The sequence below is a fragment of the Nyctereutes procyonoides genome, unplaced genomic scaffold, assembly GCF_905146905.1.
Source record: "Nyctereutes procyonoides isolate TBG_1078 unplaced genomic scaffold, NYPRO_anot_genome, whole genome shotgun sequence".
In the NCBI taxonomy this organism is placed as follows: Eukaryota; Metazoa; Chordata; class Mammalia; order Carnivora; family Canidae; genus Nyctereutes; species Nyctereutes procyonoides.
In genome coordinates, this window is record NW_026575152.1 from 519154 (window position 1) to 540788 (window position 21635).

At 35.9% G+C, this 21635-nt stretch overlaps 1 protein-coding gene across 1 annotated transcript in view; it reads right to left on the reverse strand.

The window, feature by feature from the left end:
* Positions 1-21635, reverse strand: part of GRID2 (glutamate ionotropic receptor delta type subunit 2) — a 1428782-nt gene that overhangs the window by 195762 nt on the left and 1211385 nt on the right. Inside the window, exon 13 of the mRNA XM_055313240.1 lies at positions 6959-7154. Coding sequence (XP_055169215.1) covers positions 6959-7154 — 196 coding nt within the window. The remainder of the gene's footprint in view (positions 1-6958; positions 7155-21635) is intronic.

The window sequence follows — 21635 nt, forward strand, 5'->3', positions numbered from 1 at the left end:
AATCACTTGAAGCGATTTAAGACATTCAAATGCCTTTCATTCCTCAATTAGGATAAAATGGGTAAAAGGGATTGAAAGGTAAAACTTTTATTAATAAAATACATAAGCCATGGGGATGTAATGTACAGCATGGTGATATGGTTAATAATACCACATTGCATATGTAACAGTTGCTAAGAGAGTAGATAGATCTTAAAAGTTCTTATCACAAAAAGAAAATCTGTAACAATGGTGACTGATATTAACTAGGCTTATTGTGGTCATTTTGCAATACACAAAAACATAGAATCATTATGTTGTACGTCTGAAACTATGTCATATGTCAGTTATATCTCAACAAAAGAAAAAGGTACAATTAGAACTTTAATGGGTTCCATGCTTCAACATTTTTAGGCCACTATCCTAACTTCCACTGTGGCCTTATTTCCTACCCCTCTTTTCTGCAAACCCTACCCACCTACCCACCCTTCTCCAGCCACATTGGTCTTGCTTGACATTTCTCTCCATCGTGACAAGCTACCACTGCCTCAGGAATTTTGCAGTAATATTCCTTCTGCCTGGAGCACTTCCTGTCCTCGCTGTCTCTCCACAGCCTTCATGGGTCATACTTTGTCCTCTTTCAGATCTCTACTCAAATGTAATTTCTCAGAGATGCTTTCTATGACCACTTTATGTGTGATGGCAACATCCTTCTTCCTCCTCTGCTTTCTTTCATTCTTGCCTTTCTAATGTTTCTTCATAGCACATGTTTATGTGCTTGTCTATTGTTTTCTCTCCACTACAGTATAATCTCCATTTGGACAAGGACTTTCTTTGTTGTATTTAATTCCCAATGCCCAGAATAATGCCTGATAAATAGGTGCTCCCTGAATGTGTGTTGAATGAATAAATAAAACAACAGGTTCAATCTGCTCAGTTTTTTTCAGTCACAGATCAATAAAGAGGATAGGCTTACTTCATCACTTCACAGGGTCTAGAATTCGTCTTTCTATGCCAGTCCTTAAAAATCCTTGATATTGGCCCATTTGACATGACCAATCTTTTGTCTTGGCTTTTATTTCAATACTCCAGTTTTCCAGCTGGCATTAGAGCTGGGGCCTGAGCCCAGTGGCTTTGCTCCACACCTGGACCTTGTCAGTTTCTCTTTCCCCATACTGCTCTGGGACTTGTGTGGCCTAATTAGCTTTGCAAATTGATGCTATCTTTCTGATTGAAAACTACTGCTGCCAACACCATCCCTCGCTTCCCTGTTGCCATAGTAGCCATCAGATTTTTTTTTTTTAAATATCCTCTTTGAACTATGTAGTCTGAGGTATTATGCAGTTACCATTGGGATACTCTGGCTAGGATTTTAATCCTACCAATCCTCATTTTCTTTCCTTCTTGAGTAATCCTCATGGCTAGGGTTTTAGAATAATTTGTTCTTTACCACCTGAGTTTAATAGGTTATCAGGAAATAAGTATTGCCTTATAAATAACCAGAAAGTTCTCTATTTCAGTATTATGCCCAGTTTCTTCATTCCTACTCAGATCTTTACCTGTGATTTGCCAAATTAAGAGTTATATTGTGTTATTCTTCTGTTCCAAACCTTCCTAAGTATCATATCTCCCATAGAGTAAAAGCCCACTTAGAATGTTTTATACAGCCCTGTATTACCATTTTCAGACTTTAGCATGCATATGAACCACCTGGGAATCTTCTTAGACTGAGATTTACATCCAGAAGGGTTTAGGTGGGGCTGAAGAGTCTGTACTTCTAACAAGCTCCCAAGTGATGCTGATTTTACAGGATTCTGCTGTAAGTAATACGGCCCTATATAATATTCCTTCTCCTCTACCACCTGGCCCTCTACTTTTCTGACTTTGTTACACTTCTGATATTACATCTTATTTCTGAGTTACACAAGCCTCCTTCACAGTCCTAGGACATCCAGGCATGCTCCCACCTCAGGGCCTTTGCTTTGGCTAACCCTTTGTCTGAAAACATGTCACCCAGATATACAATTCTTTTTTTCTCCCCCATCTTCTTCATGTCTTTATTCCAATGTTATTTCCTTATGCCTTCCCTGGTCATTTGATCTAACAAGGCAGACCATCTCCTTCCTGTCCCCCTTCTACCTCTCCTACTTTTTGTCTTTAACACTTATCACTACTGAAATACAACATATTTTATTTATTGTCTGCTTCCTCCATTAGAATGTGAACTCTGTGAAGGCATTTTGCTTTCATTTATGTTCACTTCAGCGACCAGAATCCTGGCTGGTACATAGAGAGTACTTAATAAATGATTGTTGAATGAATGCACTAAAATTTTCTGTTATATTTGTCATATACATTTTTTTCTACCTCTGCAAATCTGCAAAAAGCTCTGGGAAGAGAATCAAATTTGTCCTAGTTTAATTAGGCTAGTCTGATACAGGTCAATGTCTCCCAAGAATAGCAGATCAGAACTAATTTACTTAATCTCATTTATACAGCTTTCTTTGGTGAACAGAACAATATTAGAAGGGATGAAGATCTACCTTCAAGTAAGAGAAACTTAATGATACTAGTATAGCATAATTAAGAACAAACACAACCTGAGACATTAATGGTATCTGTTTAAAGTTATAATTAGATTGTAAGGATTGTTTGCACAGTGATGCAGGCTTTGCTGGAAGGCAGTTACTATATATATGAACTCTTGTCAAAGACACTGTAGAAGAAGTTTGGCCTTTGTGGAAAGTTGACCTAGAAGACCTCTAAGGTCTTTTCTGCCTGAACAAATTAGAAACTAATGACAGAAAGAGGAAGCTGCTGTGTGAGATGTGCAAGACTAGTTGCTCAAGCAAGAATCCACAACTACATTTCATGTGTTATAGTTCTCAATCTTATAAACTCCCAGTGAGCTTTAGCAGGTGAGAAGGTTATTGGTTTTTGGTTGGTTGGTTTTGTGTTTTAATAGAAGCTGGCCAAAACCTTGCAAACAGAAACAAAATACACTTTATTATTACTACTGATTTTTTCCATCTAATCAGTTTTCAGCTGTCTGATTTTGTTTGAAAGAATATATACAACAAGCAAATTTCACTTTGATATCTTCCATTATGAAGTCATAAGGATATTCTTCACTATCCTAGTAAATTAGTAAATTAGAAAACTAAATAAGTATAATACTAGGTGACATGATTTGTAAATTAGTAAACTAAATAAGTATAATACTAGGTGACATGATTTGCAGTTTTAAACTTTAGTAAATTAGAAAACTAAATAAGTATAATACTAGGTGACATGATTTGCAGTTTTAAACTTATGAGTTCACTTTATCAGTAGACTATCAAGGAATAGAAATTATTCTTTTTTTATTAAATATCCTTTTCATTATATTAAAATTTTAACTTAACCTTAGAAAATACTGAATAATAAAGCTTTGTAGTTACAAAGTGTTCACATTTACACATTTTCAGGTAATATAAAGGATCATCTTATGAGTTTATGACTCTAATCATACTATTTATTGATGCTTCCACATGTATATATTTATATTATAAATATAACATATATTTGATACATATAAAAAACATGTGATGCAGGAATTCTTATCAACATGAAAAAAATCCTGGGTCCCACAGACTTTTAGTAGTTAGTTACATTTACACATTTTAGTTTTAAAAATGAACTCTATTCAAACCCAGGTACACATGTCTTTTGCAGACTTTTAATTCCCATACTGTGATAAGTTTACAGATGAGTAGAGTGAATCTTAAAGAAGACAAGTTACTTGCCCAAAGTTATACACCTAAGAACTGGAAGAACCAGAAGAGAAAACCAGATGGTTTTTGCCCCCTTTCTCTCAGAACAGGGTTCTTTCTCTTCTTCGTAATAGACTTTTTAAAAAATGTATGACATTTAATAACAGCACTAGAAACACTAACCCAAGTTGAAGGGTGATGGAATAGCCACATGTTTAAAGAAAAAAATGACAAAAGCTACAGAAGAATTAACTAAATTTCTTAGCACATAATGCAAACTTATCAATAGCCTAGTCTAAAACACTTTTATTTCATAGAATCTCAGATTGAAATTTTCTTAGTGTGGATATTTATAATTTCTTTTTATATGACCACAAATGTCAAATTATATTCTATATGGTTAAAAGACATTAAGGTAAAAAAGAACAGGAATAGAAAATGTAGGAAACTATATGTACATACTTTGAAAAGGAGAGGTTTTCTTAGACAATACTGAAGACCTTGGAAGATATATATGTATATCTTAACACATATATGACTATTTAAAGCTTCTACATGGCATTTGATATTCTATACCCTTGGGATTTATTTTTTACTTTGGAAATACAAGGATATAGAAAGTGTACTCAGTTTGCACCTACAGAGAATGTAAGGTATATGGGCTGTGTGTGTAATGTGTGTGTGTAAGAACATAAGAATGAAGCAAGACCTTGTCTACATGTATCTACTTGACTGGCTACCTCTGAAATTTACAAGAGTCTCTTAAGGTCTCACTATTTCCACTCTGCATCCTCTTAACCAATCCCTATACATCAGCTACAGTGACCTTTTTGAAAGGTGATAACGAATCACAACATTCGCTTAATTTAGTAGCATTTTTTGCCATTCAAATAAAATCCAGATTCCTTTCAAAGGGCAACAAGGTACTTCATGATCTATCCTCTGCCTACTAACCTTATTCCCTTCTCTCGTTTGACATGTTCCAGTTCACACTGATTTTTATTTTTTATTTTTTTTTCAAAGATTTTATTTATTTATTCATGAGAGACACACGGAGGGGGGGAGAGAGAGAGAGAGAGAGAGAGAGAGAGAGAGAGAGAGAGAGAGAGAGAGAGAGGCAGAGACACGGGTAGAGGGAGAAGCAGGCTCCATGCAGGGAGCCTGAGGTGGGATTTGATCCCAGGTCTCCAGGATCACACCCTGGGCCAAAGGCAGGCGCTTAACTGCTGAGCCACCCAGGGATTCCCTCACATTGATTTTTAAACTAGTTTCTTGAATGTACCTTCAGGCTTTTGCCTAGGCTATGCTTTGTTTGGATGCCCTGTTACCCTCTCTTCTACAGGAACAGTTCCCGATCAGGCAGGTCATCACTAATATTTTATCTCCTCAGGGAACCATATTTAATCACTATTCTTTAAATAGACGTTTTCTTTAATTTCTATAAGAGCACCAAAGTTTTTTTTTTCTTTCTGTAGCATTTATCATGATTTAAACCATTTTGTTTGATTATGTATTTTAGTTTTCTTTTCTATCTCTCTTACCAGACTCTATATTTCACAGATCCAGTGATTATTCATTTCTCTGTGGTGGAGTTATCTACAGTTCCTAGATGAATGTTTGATACATAATCGGCACTTAGCAAATATTGTATGAAAAAAATGAATAAACAAATTATGGATGAGTGAATATTTTTTAAAATATTTTCTAAGAAACTGTATATCTGCTTGAGGAAAAAAAGTGAATTTTCTCTGGAATGGTATGGTATAGAAAGAGTTTATAAAGTGTGGAGAGCTTTGGCTTATAAAATGGAATAGAAATATAAACTATATTTAGCGTCAACAAAACAAAATTCTTAATCAACTATATGAAGGAAAGTACTCTTCCAAAAACCATTTAAGTACTCTTATTCTGAGGCTTAAATTTATTCAAGTCCTGTGAGTACCTAGTAAAGCCTAAAATGTCTATTCTTCCATCTTCTCCAGACAACATATAGGTCCACTCACTCACCCATTCTCACCCACCCATTCTCCCAGTGGATTTTAGGCTCAATATTTGGGTCCAAGGACACCTAGATTAATATAAAAAAGGGTGAAGGAGTTAGAGGACATTGCTTACATTTCAAGGACATTCATATCCTAATGCATCATTAGGACTTAGAAAGAGGTTTATATCAGCCTTATCAGTGTTTAAAATAATGATGTCAACTATGCTTACTCTAAGGAACCATAATAATAGCAGCAGCAGATAAAGAACATCATATGAAATGGCATAGAATAATGTTAGAACCTGTGTCAGAATATTTTTTATAGCCATCAAAACATTCTTCAACATATTAATAAGTCTGCCCTCTGAACAAGGAACTCAGACATGCGGTCCAAATTATTCTGCTGCTGAAGGTTACAGAGAAAAAGTGTATACCACCTTTGTTGCTGTAATTGACATTCCTTCATTCATCCCACAATTATTTATTGAATGTCAACCATTGTGATTTTCGCTGTGCTAGCCAGTGGGATAATTTTAAACAAAAATCATTCAGTTCTCTCATGCAGATTGATGGGGCTTGAGGAAGAAAGAATTACTTCTGTATATGTGTTTATAAACCACAGCCCAGAATAAAAAAAATAGCTTCATGTTTTACACAAAAGACTTCTCCCTAAGCCTTTTTTTTATTATTGGTAAAATAACTTCTAAATGATGGTTATTTAAAATAAGATAGAAAAAAAAAGATTTTCACTTTTAGAATAGAAAGAGACATTTGCAGGACCTTTTTTGTTGACAAGATTAACTTTTACCCACCACATAAACATAAGTAAAGATAAGGTTTTCATTTAAAAACAAATGCAGTATAAAAAATACCCCAAGTAATTTGAAAGAATTGGATAACCCTAATGATACTTGGAAGAGGATTTGTAAAAACCTTTTTCCAAATGTTTAGTCTTCATGTGCATAAGTCCCTGACCCATTCCGAACAAAATACTAGCTCATGTTTTCAAGCTTTGTTATTCCACTGGAGACCGATCTATTAGACACAGCACAGAAGGCTTTGAATTCCCTCTCCATAAGCACTCTGCCAACTCAAAATCTTCTTTAAATCAATAGGAGGTATAATTTAATTGCAAACTGTACATCAAAGTTAAAAATTTTGAAAAAGAAATAAACTAATCTCAATGTAGCAATTCCAATCTGGGAGGCTAAATAGACTGTGAATGAAGGACAATGACCAGTACCTTTTGAATGCCTGCTTGGGATTCCAGAACGTTATTCTCTGATCCATTGCTTCTGTTGATCATCCGCCACATTTGGGAATACATGCTGTCCCTTTCAAAAGGATTCATTCCCTTCATGCGAACATGTTCATATACTGCAGAATCCAGTACTGTGCCGTAAGGGATGTCTGTTTGCTTGGAAAGGTCCTGGAGAGATCTTCATCATTAGAAGAGAAGAAAGATACAAGAAAGTGTACTGAGTATTTTCAACTAAAAAAAAAAAAAAGTTATAGGAAGCAGAGAGTAATACCATAAATATGGATGTCAAGACAAAATCATAACTGAAAGAAAAATGAAAATTTCTAGTGGCAAGGCAATGCTTCTTTTTGTGAACCTTCACTGTGAAAAACACCAAACACAAAACTAAACCTAGCAAACCCATCAAAGCAAAAGCAAATTAAATTAAATTGCTAGATAATCACAATCATTTAGTTTTTAAAAATTCCATATGTCATAAGCCTTAAGCCTATGTTCTTTTAGGTGGCAATGCTTAAATATTTTGATAAAATAATTACATTTTGTATAAATATGTTTTGAGGTCAAGTGTATACTTAAAAATTAGTATTTATGATAGTCACTTTAGCTAAGTGGCTACCACATACACACTAGCATCTGATGTACCTTATTCTCATAGCAATGCCTAATTTCTCAGAACTATTTCACCCATTTTATAGATGAGAAAACTCTGGGTGAGAGTATAAAGGATTTGCTTTGTGGCTCAGTCAGCAAGGGATGAGATAAGATTCAAATGTAGATCTGACTGGCTTCAAAGGCTATAGTATTTTTACTATACTAAGATGCCACCTCTTATTTCTATATTTCTTTTGCTATATTTGCTTTAAGTTTGTGTGTGTGTGTGAAAGAGAGAAGGAGAGAGAGATTTCTATTTGTATTCAAATAGAATAAAAGTCATGCTTCTCGAGAGCTGAATTTATTTTCAGCTTTCTCTTTTACAGAATAATGCTCAGGATTTTCACATCGATCTCTGAGTTATAGATAGTATCTACTTGTCCCAGGTTATTCACCTCTAAATTGGTGGTCAATTTCCTTACATTTAAGTTTCTGAGCCACTCTATACTTTCTAACCTGGAGAACCAATTACTGTTTTACTGAAACTCATTTGAGTTTATGCAGATGCTCAATGCTAATGGCTGAGGTTTAAGAACAAGTGTGTCTTTGGCATAGTGTTCACAATTAGATGCTGCCATATTCAGACTCCTAACCTCTGAGAATGGCAGCATATGTTTTGAAACACTATACCATATTTTGAACAAGAATACTCACAGCCCTCCACAACCATGGGTCATGAATCTCACGTTATGTATACCTCTGACCTTTTGATCTGTTTCTAGATGGGAGTTTGCTAATGATTTCCTGGGGGCCTTTGCAAACAACACTAACATTGGGCAAGAGTATTGGGAATACTCTTGCAGGTCACCACTTTCCATCATGTGCAAAACTGTACTGCAAACGATAAATTATGGGCTGTGTTTGCTAAGGAGGATTTGTGCCAATTTCTAATGGTAATTTCAGCAAAATTTAATCTACATTTTATTGAGTTTTAGGTTGTTGATGTGTATCATTTACTCTATGAAAACTACCATGATAATTCCTTTTTGTTCTGTACTCCTGCTGCATAAAAGGATGCATCTAAAAATTACTATTTGCAAGGAAAAATTTGCCGGGATATTCTACAACTATTAAATTAATTCTACCATTTATAAAAAGATAAGGTGACAGTATGAAGAATAATTGAGGGCAAAAGCAGGAATAAAAACAAGCTACATGTAGCTAGGGTGCAACCTCATACTAGAGGAACTGAGCATTTGCTCCTGGGACATCCCATAATTATCTTGTTAACAGAATGGCAATAAGAGTTTTGTTTCCAGTGACAATTTACTTCTCATTTACTGCTGTTTCCAGTGGTAGGAATGAAGCTATTCAAAATATTAACATTTTAACATATTTCCCACTGTTTAGTGGAGGATGCTCTAAAGCAGTAACATGGGAAAAAGAAATGAGCTATTATCAATGCAGGTTATAATAACAGCCCTCATGTGTTCTATATTAAAAATACAAAGGCCTATGCTAGGTAGTTGTATGAAGCTTCCACCTACTAGAACCAAAAGGTCTTATCGCTGGGGAAGGCCACGTCACAGTTCATCAAAAACCCTCCCAGGAAAGGATTGTTGGCCACTTGCTGTTTAGAAAGTTCAGCAATCAATCTCTCTTATAACTTTCAGAAACCTTCAATTTGGTGGTGGTGATTTCATAATGAAGAGGTAAAATTTTTGTATGCCTATACCTAAATATATAACTTGTTTGCCCAAGTAGTCATACCAGTAGAATACTGTTAAATAAATTAACACTCCTTCTTAGCTTTTCATGAAAAGAAAATTGAAATCAAATGTTAGGATCATTAATATAATCAGGTTTCTGCAGCATAACATCACCTTCAATATCAGCTTTACAACTTGAATATAGAATCATAATACACATAGTTTTTGTTAGTGAAACTAATTTCTACACAATAAAAATTTTAAAGGAATTCTTAATATTTTGCCAATGTGAAATTCTTGATGTCAGAGAAGAAAGTATTTTATTTTCAGCATACTTCAAATTCAGAACAGCAGAAGCATTTTGTAACTTAGAACAAAGGCATGTTCCCTCTAACTTCATTTCTGATAAAGTTCAGCTTATAAATTTGCCTTGAGATATGCTTACAATAAAAACTATAGCTTGTCTGATTCAGCATCATTCCATTATAGTACACAGAGATAGCATCACAGGTGACAAAAATAAAATGATGCAAAATGAAGTGAGCACAAACAGCTTATTTCAGAAAGTGAAGGCTGTTTTAGGAGCCCAGCACAGAAAGGGAGTGCTCATTTTATGTGGTTATTTTGTTATTTTCATGCTAGTAAGATTTTAGAGTAATATCAGCAGAAATAGTATGGCCTATATTATGAACCCCTAAAAGAAATCTAGCAAATTGTTCTACAAGTGGTAATCCTCAAAAGCATTGTATCTGAAATTCAACATCTGAGTATTATTTAGATATGCCAAATTACTGTTTTGTTTTGCCAGATCATTGTTTTAAATGCAAAACAATTCTAAAATAATTAATAGGTACCTAATATATAAATTAATTTACCATGGCAAATGTTGTCATTTATTTTTTTAAATTTTTTAAAAGATTTTATTTATTTATTCATGAGAGAGAGAGAGAGAGAGGCAGAGACACAGGCAGAGTGAGAAGCAGGCTGCACGCAAGGAGCCTGACATGGGACTCGATTCCGGGTCTCCAGGATCAGGCCCTGGCCTGAAGGTGTCGCTAAATTGCTGAGCTACCCGGGCTGCCCATGTCATTTCTTTTTTAAAATTCACAATGCATACCCAGGCCACAGAAGAAATGGAAAAATCTAGAGCATTCTAGAAAAGAGTTAACTCATACTAATAAATTCCATTTCTCCACTTAGTCACACAAAACCCACATTTACCCACATAAAACTCAGCAAATGATCATTCTGCAGATGTGTTAGACCTGAATCCTCCTTTCCCAATCTCATATCCCCACTCATGCACATAGGGTAAGAAAAAAAAAAAAGAGGGTTTATAGCTGTGTAAGTGGTGAATAAAAAAAGAAAGCAAATAGTTTGCCAATCTAAAAAGCCTTGTTTTCCCAGCATGTTTTCAGATTTATACTTTTATTCCTTCTGGTGTCCTATACTACTAGCAACCATGAATACTAAAGAATACTGAGATCTGATAGGTAAGTGGTAGTTAGTTATTTGCATGAACATTACATATACTTAGAAACTGTAATTTAGGGCACTTCTGTCAAGTCAATTTTAGGAATGTGGGTGGATCTAGGCTGATTGCCAACTCTTTCCATGAGAAAAATAAACACTTAAACTGTTCAAGCATAGAAAATTAATTTCAACACATGTGATACTCTGATATTAGATATTTGTGACAGCTTTGACATTGGGTAAGTTAGATTTTAAAGTCAAGCAGATTTGTGGGCCATGTGATGTTAACCTCTGTTTACCTGAATTCTCTAATATATAAATGGAAAGAATAAGAGTGTCTAAGGGTGAGGACAAGCGGACCTGTTGCATCAGCATTCAATCAACTTATCCATTGCTTTATTTTTATTTTGTTTTAATTTTTTAAAAAGTTATTTATTTATTTTAGTGAGTGTGAGAAAGAGAGTAGGAGAGAGAGAGCATGAACAGGAGGGGCAGAGGAAGGGCAGAGGGACTGAATCCTCAAGTAGACTCTCCACTTACCACAGAGCCTGACTAGGGGCTTGAATTTACAATCCTGAAATCATGACTTGAGCTGAGACCAAGAGTCAGATGTTCAACTGACTGTGCCACCCAGGTGCCCCTCTATTGTTTTATATGGAGATTATTATTATAATGATTCATCTCCTAATGCCCTATTTAAGGAAATACAAAATTTTATAAACCAATGACTGTGAATGGTCATAACTTTGAATGTCTTACTACCTTACATTTCTAAAATTGTTAACTAGTTGAAAATCTAATGCCTATTCCCTTTGCAGTGAATTTTCACTCATATTTTTACCTATTTTTCTTTAAGGAGAGAATAGATCTTACCCATATAAACTTTAAAATAACACTCATGGGGATCCCTGGGTGGCTCAGCAGTTTAGTGCCTGCCTTCAGCCCAGGTCCTGGAGTCCCATGATCGAGTCCCACATCGGGCTCCCTGAATGGAGCCTGCTTCTCCCTCTGCCTGTCTCTCTCTCTCTCTCTCTCTCTCTCTCTCTCTCTCTCTCTGTCTCTCATGAATAAATAAATAATATTTTAATAAAATAAAATAACACTCATAAATCTCTTCAATTTTCATTTTCTTTCTTCTTTTTAAGCATCTCAGCTTGATTTTGTGGAATGCTCTCCAACAGATGGTTGCCAGCTCTAGCTCTAGGTAATTGTAAGTCTAATTCCATTTTTAATGGAATGGAACAAATCAACTTAAGTTATCACATCAGAAGGGATTTTTCTTCAGGGGGAGAAAAATGGAATGTGGTTGATAGATGCTTTAGGTTCTAGAATGTGGTTCTAGATGCTTTAGGCAAAGGGGCTGACAGTGGAAGAGAGATAAACAAGCAAGGATGTATTAAAAATGTCTTCCAACTCAGTTCAGGTTTTTTTTCTCCCACAGTTTCTTCTCCTGGATGCTGATTTCAACATCTACCAAAGGAGAAGATATCGTTGAGGTCTAGAAGGCCATCAGTAACCACATTCAAAGCCTGCCTGGTGCCCATTGTTGTTCATTGGTTTTATTAGCTGAGAGCCTGGTGAGCTAAGAGGCAGGTTTTTCAGAAAAAAAAAAAAAAAAAAAAAGTATTCCAGAATTTAAAACTTAAAAGACTGACTAATATGTCAAATAATGTTCCACTAGACTGAGATGGAGCGTTCATTAAGACCTAAGAAGAAAAAAAAAAAGACCTAAGAAGAAGAGGTAAGTGTGGAAAAGTGTACTAAGGTGGTCAGGTAAGGTAGGCCTGCCTCTGAGAGGTACAGCCAACAGCCAGCACTGGGTAAACTCTTAGTTTCAACGAATCTGGGTTTTAAGATGCAAAGATTTAAGTCTCAATCCTTAGATAAGTTATTTAATTTCCTATAAATTGCAACACACTTCCCTATTAAATAGGCAAAATAATAATTTTATAATAAGGCATGTGGAGGTTTGACATAGATATTGATACAAGACACTTACCTTAGTACTGAACACTCTAGAAGTGCTCCTTGACTGGTAGTTGCAATTATGAATCTTATTATTATTTTTATTATTACTATCAGGCTCTGTTATAAATTTTGGAATTTCTATCTCCTTATATTTCCCACCAATTAAATTCATTTCAGATTCCTCACTCATAGCCTTTTTCTCCAAAGTCCCTACCCCATCTAATCTCTCAACAACTTTTGTATATTTTACTTCCTGAATCTTACAAATCTGTCACTACCTTCGTCCTCTCATTGCTAATTCTCTCATCCTTTCTATGAGAGGATTCTTTATTTTTTAAAAGAGTTTATTTATTCATTTTAGACATAGAGAGTGCAAGCAGGAGGAGGGGCAGAGAAGGAGGGAGAGAGAGTCCCAAGCAGATTCCATGCTCAGCCTGGTGCCTGATTCGGGGCTCCATCTCAGGACCTTGAAATCACGACCTGATTGGAAATCCAGAGTTGGACGCTTAACTGACTGAGCCATCTGGCGCCCTTAGAGAATTACTTCTAAGCCTTCTCCCTATCTCTAACCTACCTCTAATCCATCCTCTGTACTATAGCTAAAGTGTTCTTTCTGATATATGTCTGAGCCTATCCCTGTCTTATTTAAATACTTCCTATATACCCCATTGCCTTTAGAAAAAAATCACCAACTCCGTAGCATTTGAGATCCTTAAAAAAATTGGCCTAAATTTTTTTCCATTCTCAAAGATAAACTTTTGCCTCATTCATACCTCCATTTTAGGGCAAACAGGCCATTTCATCATTCCTTCTTTGGTAGGTATTTGCTCTGCACAAGATGTCTCCTTGTCTACTGGTGAATTCTTTCCCTTCAAGGTCAAGATCAAACTCAGCTGCCTCTTTAGTCTCTTCTAATACTTAGAAAATGTTCACATTGTAGCATTGTGTTATAAAATTTTACTTCTTTCTTTAACTCATTTAGAATACATGTTGCCGATTCCCATAATTTTTCTTATTTATTTATTCATTCATTCATTCATGAGAAAGACACAGAGAGAAGCAGAGACATAGGCAGAGGGAGAAGCAGGCTCCCCGTGGAGGCGCCCGATGTGAGACTTGATCCTGGGACCCCGGGATCATGCCCTGAATTGAAGGCAGATATTCAACCACTGACCTACCCAGGTGTCCACCATAATTTTTCTTTAAATTCATCTTTGAAACTCAGAATATAGTCCAGCATTTGGAGAACAGCAATGAGGCTAATGTATCTTGACTACTCTTTTTTACTAGAAATATGCTTTCATCTTGAAAAGCCAGCACTTCCATTAAACTAAGCATTTTATAAAAGTGTGATTTTTATTGTATATTACCAGTCATTCTGTGGGTGACTAATCATGGCAGCAATATATTGTAGTTTAAAAAAAAACCACAACAACTAATTTTAAGGGAGCTTTGGAAATTTCCCCTGCAACGAAATCAGGTGCAAAAGCTTTAATAGACCACCAGTGAATTGCTTAAAGAGACATTTTGCCATGGATGTAAAATAAATAAATTCAGAGGCAATGCAAATGAAAAGAAAACCCAAATAAATATAATTGAAGTAAAATATTTGGAAAAGCTAAAGTTATACTCCATAATTCTGGTACACATAGGACATGGTACAAAGTGGAATGTCTGTTCCTGAAAGGAATACTTATCTGAGCAATGTGGAAACAGAGCAAATAAGTAGTGGTTCATTTGATGAGTGATTTCTGACTCAAATTTCAGAAGCAAGTTGAAATGGTGAAGAAAATTGCTCAGCTAACTCTCCTAACTGAAATGATTAAAAAAATATAATAGAATTCATGATTTTAGTAGCTAAGGAAAAGATAAAGCACTAGAACAAGGAGAGAATAGTCACCCTTGGTAATACTGAATGTTAACACCAAAAACAAAATTTATTTTTTTCTCTCAAGGGTTGAGTTTCTACATAAAGGAGGATTTGTATGCTCTACTTATAAGGGAATGGAATAAGCACTACAGAAAGGCTTCCCATCTTCCTATTTGAAGCATAGCCAATGGCCACTTGTCCTTTGAGAAACCACATTCTGCATTTTAGTAGCTCCTTCTCCTCATTGAAGTTTTCCAAACACTCTTAGACACAGGTTTAGGCAGAAAGTCTGATGAAATATAAGGGTTTCAAGGATCAATGATAGGGGCAAGCAAGACTCTAACGTTTCTTCATGTCAGAAGAAAATTTGGATTGTAGATGGCTCCATCCCTACTGAAGACTCAGCGAGAGCTATTTTAAGTACATGAGGGTTGTCACTACTTACTGAAAACAGGCTCAGGGAAGAGCTTAATGTTCTTTAGCCCAATAATGTTAACTTCTTTATTTTAAAAAGATAAGATCAAAGTCATGTTAGTGGAAGAAATGTGATTTTCTCATATAAGATTAGATTGTGCAGCCTAAAAGTATAAATTCTGGGGCAGGGTCAATCAGAAAGAACTCAACCACAGCAATCTCTGGTGGAGCAGTAACATGATTTTGTCTTCCTTCTCAAAGTGCCAGAGTTTTTTCTTTCTCAAGACAGCAGAAGCCTGCATTCTGAGGCCAACAAATCTGAAGGATACCAGGGAAGACAGAGGGATAGGATTTTTTACTTGTGGATATGAGGAGAGTTTCCCAAGGGAGGCCCCCTGGATGGAGAGGATGCTTCAGTATGTCCTCTATACTTCATCTGCCCTCAAACCTGCCCTTCTGGGCCTCAGCTGAGTAAATTAGGTCAAAGTCAGCTTCAGGTCTTTTGCTGTGAACTTCTTTAGAATATTTATTTGGTCTTTTAAGAACTACTTATCTATTTATTTACTTAAGTGTTGAGTTGTGTAAGCTTTTTAAATATATTTTGGGTATTATCCTTCAGTAGGTTGCCTTTTTGTTTTGTTGATGGTTTCCTCTGCTGTGAGAAAGGCTTTTTCTTCTGGTATAGTCCCAACAGTTTAATTTTGCAGTTGTTTTCCTTGCCCAAGGAGACATCTAGAAAAATGTTTCTAAGACTGATGTTTCAAGTGTGCTTGATCTAGAAAAAGTGTGTGGTAGGACTCATGAAGAGGAATTCTGTCCCTGCATGGTGAATTACTAGGCATCAAGATGACTTTTGAGCCTTTCCTGAGAGATTTAGAAATACTCCCTGCACCTTCTCCCTCACAGAATAGTCAAGGGCATTCCCATCAGCCATGCACTATAGATATGATAGTCACAGGTAATATTAGAAATTCATATAAAATAGATGCAGTTGATAAAGATGGCTATCATGAACATCTTCCTGCACGTGTATTGCCATGTACATTTAAAAGTTGTTTTAGTTTGTGAATATGATAGGTCATTTTGGAGACCACAAAGGGGAATGGAAATACTCTGTCTCTTTTTATTGGTTAGGCATAATTAATACAAATGATTGTTAAATTCTCTTCAAAATGACAATGCTAAACAAATGAGAGAAAATAGTTATATGGAAAATATGGTTGGCTTCTCTGACCTGTTGACACACCTTATAAGCTAGGAACTGATTTTGTCACCTCATGAATCCTGAATCCTGAAAGGTTAAAGACACTATATTTTTCTCCCTGCTGAATTGTTATTTACGACCTTGCTCTGTATCTTAGTTTATTAATTAATCTTTCATGATATATATAGATATTGATATATATACCAGTTAAGCAAAACTGCATTACAAAAGATCCCAGTACTCTGTGAATGCAATTACCCTCCAATTGTCTGTGTAAGGTAGAAAGTATGTGCAGTTTCTTCCTGAGATATCATGAAAGAATTCAATATTTATTTATTGCAGGACACTATGAACAAATCTGGAACTATCCTAAATTTGTATGGATAACATTTCATTATGTCACCATTGACTGTCAACTGATTATAAAATTTATGTTAGGATGATATCCTCAAATAATCCAGGAGACTTCAATAGAAGAGTAGGTTTTTATGTTCTTACATCATTGAAAATATAGGAAAGACCTGACTAATACCCATGGATTTCCCTGAGGATCAACAAATTTCTAAATGGTGTTAAGTAAGAACCCTAATAAAACCATAACATCAGAGTGTTTGGAAGAGTTCCTGAAGGTATCACATAATTCAATGATATATCTTAAGGAATAAAAGCCAGCTCCCAAAATGGACTTCTTTCTTCTTCCCTAGGCACTTTACTGACTTAGAAAACTTAATGCCAGGAAGTTCTTACTCATGCCTAACCTAACACTCATCTTTTTCACATAAGCCTCTCATTTTCTTCTCTGTGAAAATGGACAATAGCTACCCATCACCTCCAGTACAATATTTCTTTATATAATAAAACACTTCTTTCTTGTTTTTCATCCTTTAGCCTCTTCTTTTTTGAGTTAAAGACTAAATTCCTATAGTTCTCACCCATAAGATCTATTACTCACTTTTTTACATTGCTATTAGCTAAGGCACTTTTTCCTTTTCTTTGTTATTTTTGCATAATTTATGGACATTATAGATAGGTCATGGTGGTATTTAAGAAGCCCTAGCAACTTTTACACTGCTAGGTCACTTTGGTCATTTTCTTTATAAACACCAACATTACATTTTAAATTTGTAATTGACAGATGATTCATTCTGAAACTGTTTTCTTTTCTTTTTTTTTTTTTTAACAGAGAACTCTCCTGATTTTTTTTTTAAGATTTTATTTATTTATTCATGAGAGACACACAGAGAGAGAAGCAGAGACACAAGCAGAGGGAGAAGCAGGCTCCATGCAGGGACTCCTGGGTCTCCAGCATCATGCCCTGGACTGAAGGCAGCGCTTAAACCGCTGAGCCACCGGGGTAGCCCTGAAACTGTTTTCACCTCCAGTTTTAAATTATCATAGATACACACACAGTTTTGTTTTTTCTATCTCTGGGTGAATTATTACATATTTGTCCCTATTAAAAGCTTCGTCTCATTTATAATTACCCTGTTTAATTTGTCAAGGTCCTTATGAATTCTTACAGTGTGGTTCTAGTCAATAATCACCCCCACTCAATATAAAGTAATCTGCATGTTTAATAAGCTCACTCCCTATTCTATACTTCAAATCAACACTGAAAATGCTCATTAGAATCAGGGCCAGTGCTGACTTATGGGAAAAACTCTATTCAATATACCCTCCAAGGCTGACACTGAACCATTGATCATAACCTCACATACAGCCTGCTAACAAGCTGTGATACAATAACACCTAATGCTTCTACACACAAAAAAATGACCCAAATAAAATATGAGGTATATTCACATGAGGAATCAATAGTAATTTGTAATTTTTTTCCCTCTAAGTTCTTTTAAGGAGTTGAAAAACTTTAATCACATTATAAAATTATTTGCGGTGGAAGGAAATAACTGAAGAGAAAGACGTGACTAAGAATAAGAGTAGGACAAATTTAACAGCCTATTTGAAGACCCAGTAGAACATACTGTCAAAGTAAGGTGGAAGGTCATTGTTTCAGTGAAGATTCTAATGAATCTATCTTAAAACAAAGATCCTGGCTCTTCATAACAGAGCAGGATACCAAGTTTCTAATGATAACTTAAAATTTCCCCAATACAAAATAAATTCCCCTTCTTTCCAGTGTTATAGGTTTGTGGATCTCTCCAAAAAAAGTTTTTAAGTTTTTGGTTGTTTTTTTCTTAATCATGCAGAGAAATAATGCTGTATTCCCAATTAAGTATATTTCTTTTTTGAGAAATCTCAACCAAAACTATGCATAAAATGCAGGTCCTGATGTCCACAGTCAGGTCCTATTAAGAGCCATTCAGATTATAAATGCCCAAAATGTTTTGGAAAGGTACCCTCCCTACAGAGTCCCTTCCCAATTCAGTAGCAGATCTTGAGAATTCTGCAGCATTGCTCTGAGAAAATGGCAATCTTCATCTGCAAAAGCTGCCCAGCAAGCCACCTGCAGATCTGTTCTTTACCCTCCCCATGACTTGCCATGACTTGGGGCATCTGGCGATTCTAAACTTTGTCCTTAGGTTAAAAGATCAGGGTGTGAGAAACAGGGGCTATAGCGGGTGTGTGTGTGGTGACAGTGTGTGTAGGAGTGGAGGAGAAAGTCATTAAAAATAAATGGACTATCTGATAGGAGCTTGCAGAGCAACTAAGAGGATCAGAGAACTAATGGGGTCAAAGAGACACTTGGCAGAGGGTGGAGGTCAGCATATCAGGATTGCTGGTGTGATGGAGAGGACAGGGAAAGACAGATGAGGCAAGAGAAACAGAAAGAAAGAAAAAAGAAAAAGAAAAGAAAAGAAAGAAAGAAAGAAAGAAAGAAAGAAAGAGAAAGAAAGAAAAGAAAGAAAGAAAAAGTGATTTGGCAAACCAAGAGTTTCCTTTCAGTTCTGCCTTATAATCTAGGATTTCTTTTATAAAAATAACATGTGAATATATTTTTATCTCTTATCTCAGACTTTGTTTAAATAAGACACTTTATTTATGTAGTTGATAGAGAGTTGTACCATTGAAGGGACATTGAAAATAACTTAATCCAACCTGTGGAACAAATATTTGTGCAGTGAGAGGAGGAATGGATCACATATTTAAAGACAGAAAGCTAAAGTCCAAAGTGGTTTAAAAGCTTGCCTTATTGTTTATTAGCAAGAACGAGGCTTGGACACTTGAACTAGGTCTCTGATCTCCTTCGGCAGTGTTCTGCCCAACAGCCCTGCCTGCCAATTCCACTGTCACTATTTCTATCACATTCTCTTCCTACATTAATTTCACAAAAACATGCCCCATACTCAAACTAGTTAGCTATTCTGAAATGACTCAACCAAGTACTCCTTAGTGTAGGGTTTTATCATACCCACCTACTTGCGGTAGAGAGAATTTATTTATTCAGCTGATTTCAGGAAAGGAAGGAAAACAACAGAAAATAGGAGACAGGAATTTTTATTCGTAAGTTAATAGGTTTCTGCGTTTAGATGACAAAGGCTGGGGACAACGAAAGAGAGGAGGACTTGACTTGTTTAGAATAATTGCTTGTCCAGAAGATCATGTTAGGGGTTGTGGGCACTTATTAGTTTGGCAAAGTTTTCATCTTGGTGAGCTCATTGTAAATAAGAGTCTACAGTGATGATAATACAGCCCTGTTCCTGGGAGTCACAAATAAAGTGGGAGACAACTTTTAATTAAATGCTCACTGAAGGGTGGCTTTGAAAAAACTCTGAGAGTTTTTATTTTTTTCAAAAAGAGAGAAAATCATGGTCTATAACATCTAGATGGCTATATGTTTATCAAACATACATCACTGTGGTACTTAAGTGCTTTGACAAGTAAGCCATTTCAGCACCGAACAATATAGAGTAAGGAGATGAATGTCTTCCTCTGTCTGTAGGGCCTGTCTGAAGCTAAGCCTATACAATTCCGTACTAAACTGAAACATAAAAGTGGTATGAATCAGGCCCAGCTCACTTCAGTGACCTTGACTTTGGCTGTTCCTAATAAAGTGTGCAATTCCCTGCTGAGAGCTCTGAAGTAGCCTCCCACTGGAAGCCTGGAGTGGGTGAGACACTGAGAAAACCTTGAGAGCATACCACTTGGGGCTTCTTCTCTTATCCTGGAATAATGACACGTAAAAATGGCTTTCATATTGCTTCCTGATTTGTCATGAGGTATATAGACAAGTCACAAGGTTCCACAGTCTCAGGCCAGATTCTAAGAAATCCCTTTCTGGTTCACTACATCATGAATATTTTACATGTAACCAACTATGCAGTCACTAAGCTACTCCGTAAGAGGTGGTGCGCTGATGCAAAGTCAATAAAGGCACAATCGAGAGCATACATTTCAGCTGAAAAGGTAAAACAAGTAGAATACTACCTCAACACAAAGGTACATGTAATTTAGGGTTTAAGCCAGGTAGAGAGATGCCAGGTGGTTAAAACAAAAAGAGACACTGAATCTCGATATGAACACTACGGGGCAGGCTGCACAGAGGAAGTAGCATATGAGCTCTGTGATGAGAGGGCCAATTAAAGATGACTTAAAAGAGAAAACTTGCCTGACAAACAGATGTCCTGACCCAAGTTAAGTGCATTCACTACCCATGGCAGCTTGATGTAGTGATAGTTAATCAAGCAAAGGTGAGACAACAGTGAATCATTCAGCCAAATCCTTACTTATGCTTACATTCAAATAAGGCTTTTTGACAGCCAGTTCTTTTTTTTTTCTTCTTCTTCTTCTTCTTTTTTTTTAATCTTTAGGGGCTTGGAGGATTGAATGGTGTGATAAGAAGACAACCCCCAGGAAGATGGACTGTGAGGTAGGGCAGTGGCAGCTGTGCTGGAAGCAACAGCAGCAATAGCAAGGAACTTTGAGGTCTAGGTGAACCAGGTAGAAGGAATAATTTAGTGCATGGAATTGTGAACAAAATAGTAAAAATGATAGTGATTAGCACCACTGGAAAGGGTGGAGGGATGAAAACAGTCCAAGGAATCCATATGACTTCCTAGAGAACAAGGAGAAAAAGGGAAGCAAGTATAGCGTGTATCCAAGAACTGTGCTGTTATTTGTATCTCTTTGTTTCCCATTTATTCTTTATATTAAACCTATGAAGTTAAACCCATTATCTTTTTACCTTTAGGGAAAATAAGGCTTAAAATAATTATGGAAAATGACATGATCATTCAGCTAATAAGTGGCAAAGGATTTGCATGCAGATTTATTTAAATTCATGGTCTCCTGTTTCTGTTTCTAGGATACCACATAACTTAGAAATAGCTGAAATTAACTTAGCTAAATATAATTCGGCCACTGATTCTTTTCAGCAGAACTCTTTATTTTTCAGAAAACTTACAATGACCCTTATGGTTTTCATTCACTCATTTATTCACTTGTTTATTTATTTCATTTGATAAAGGCTTA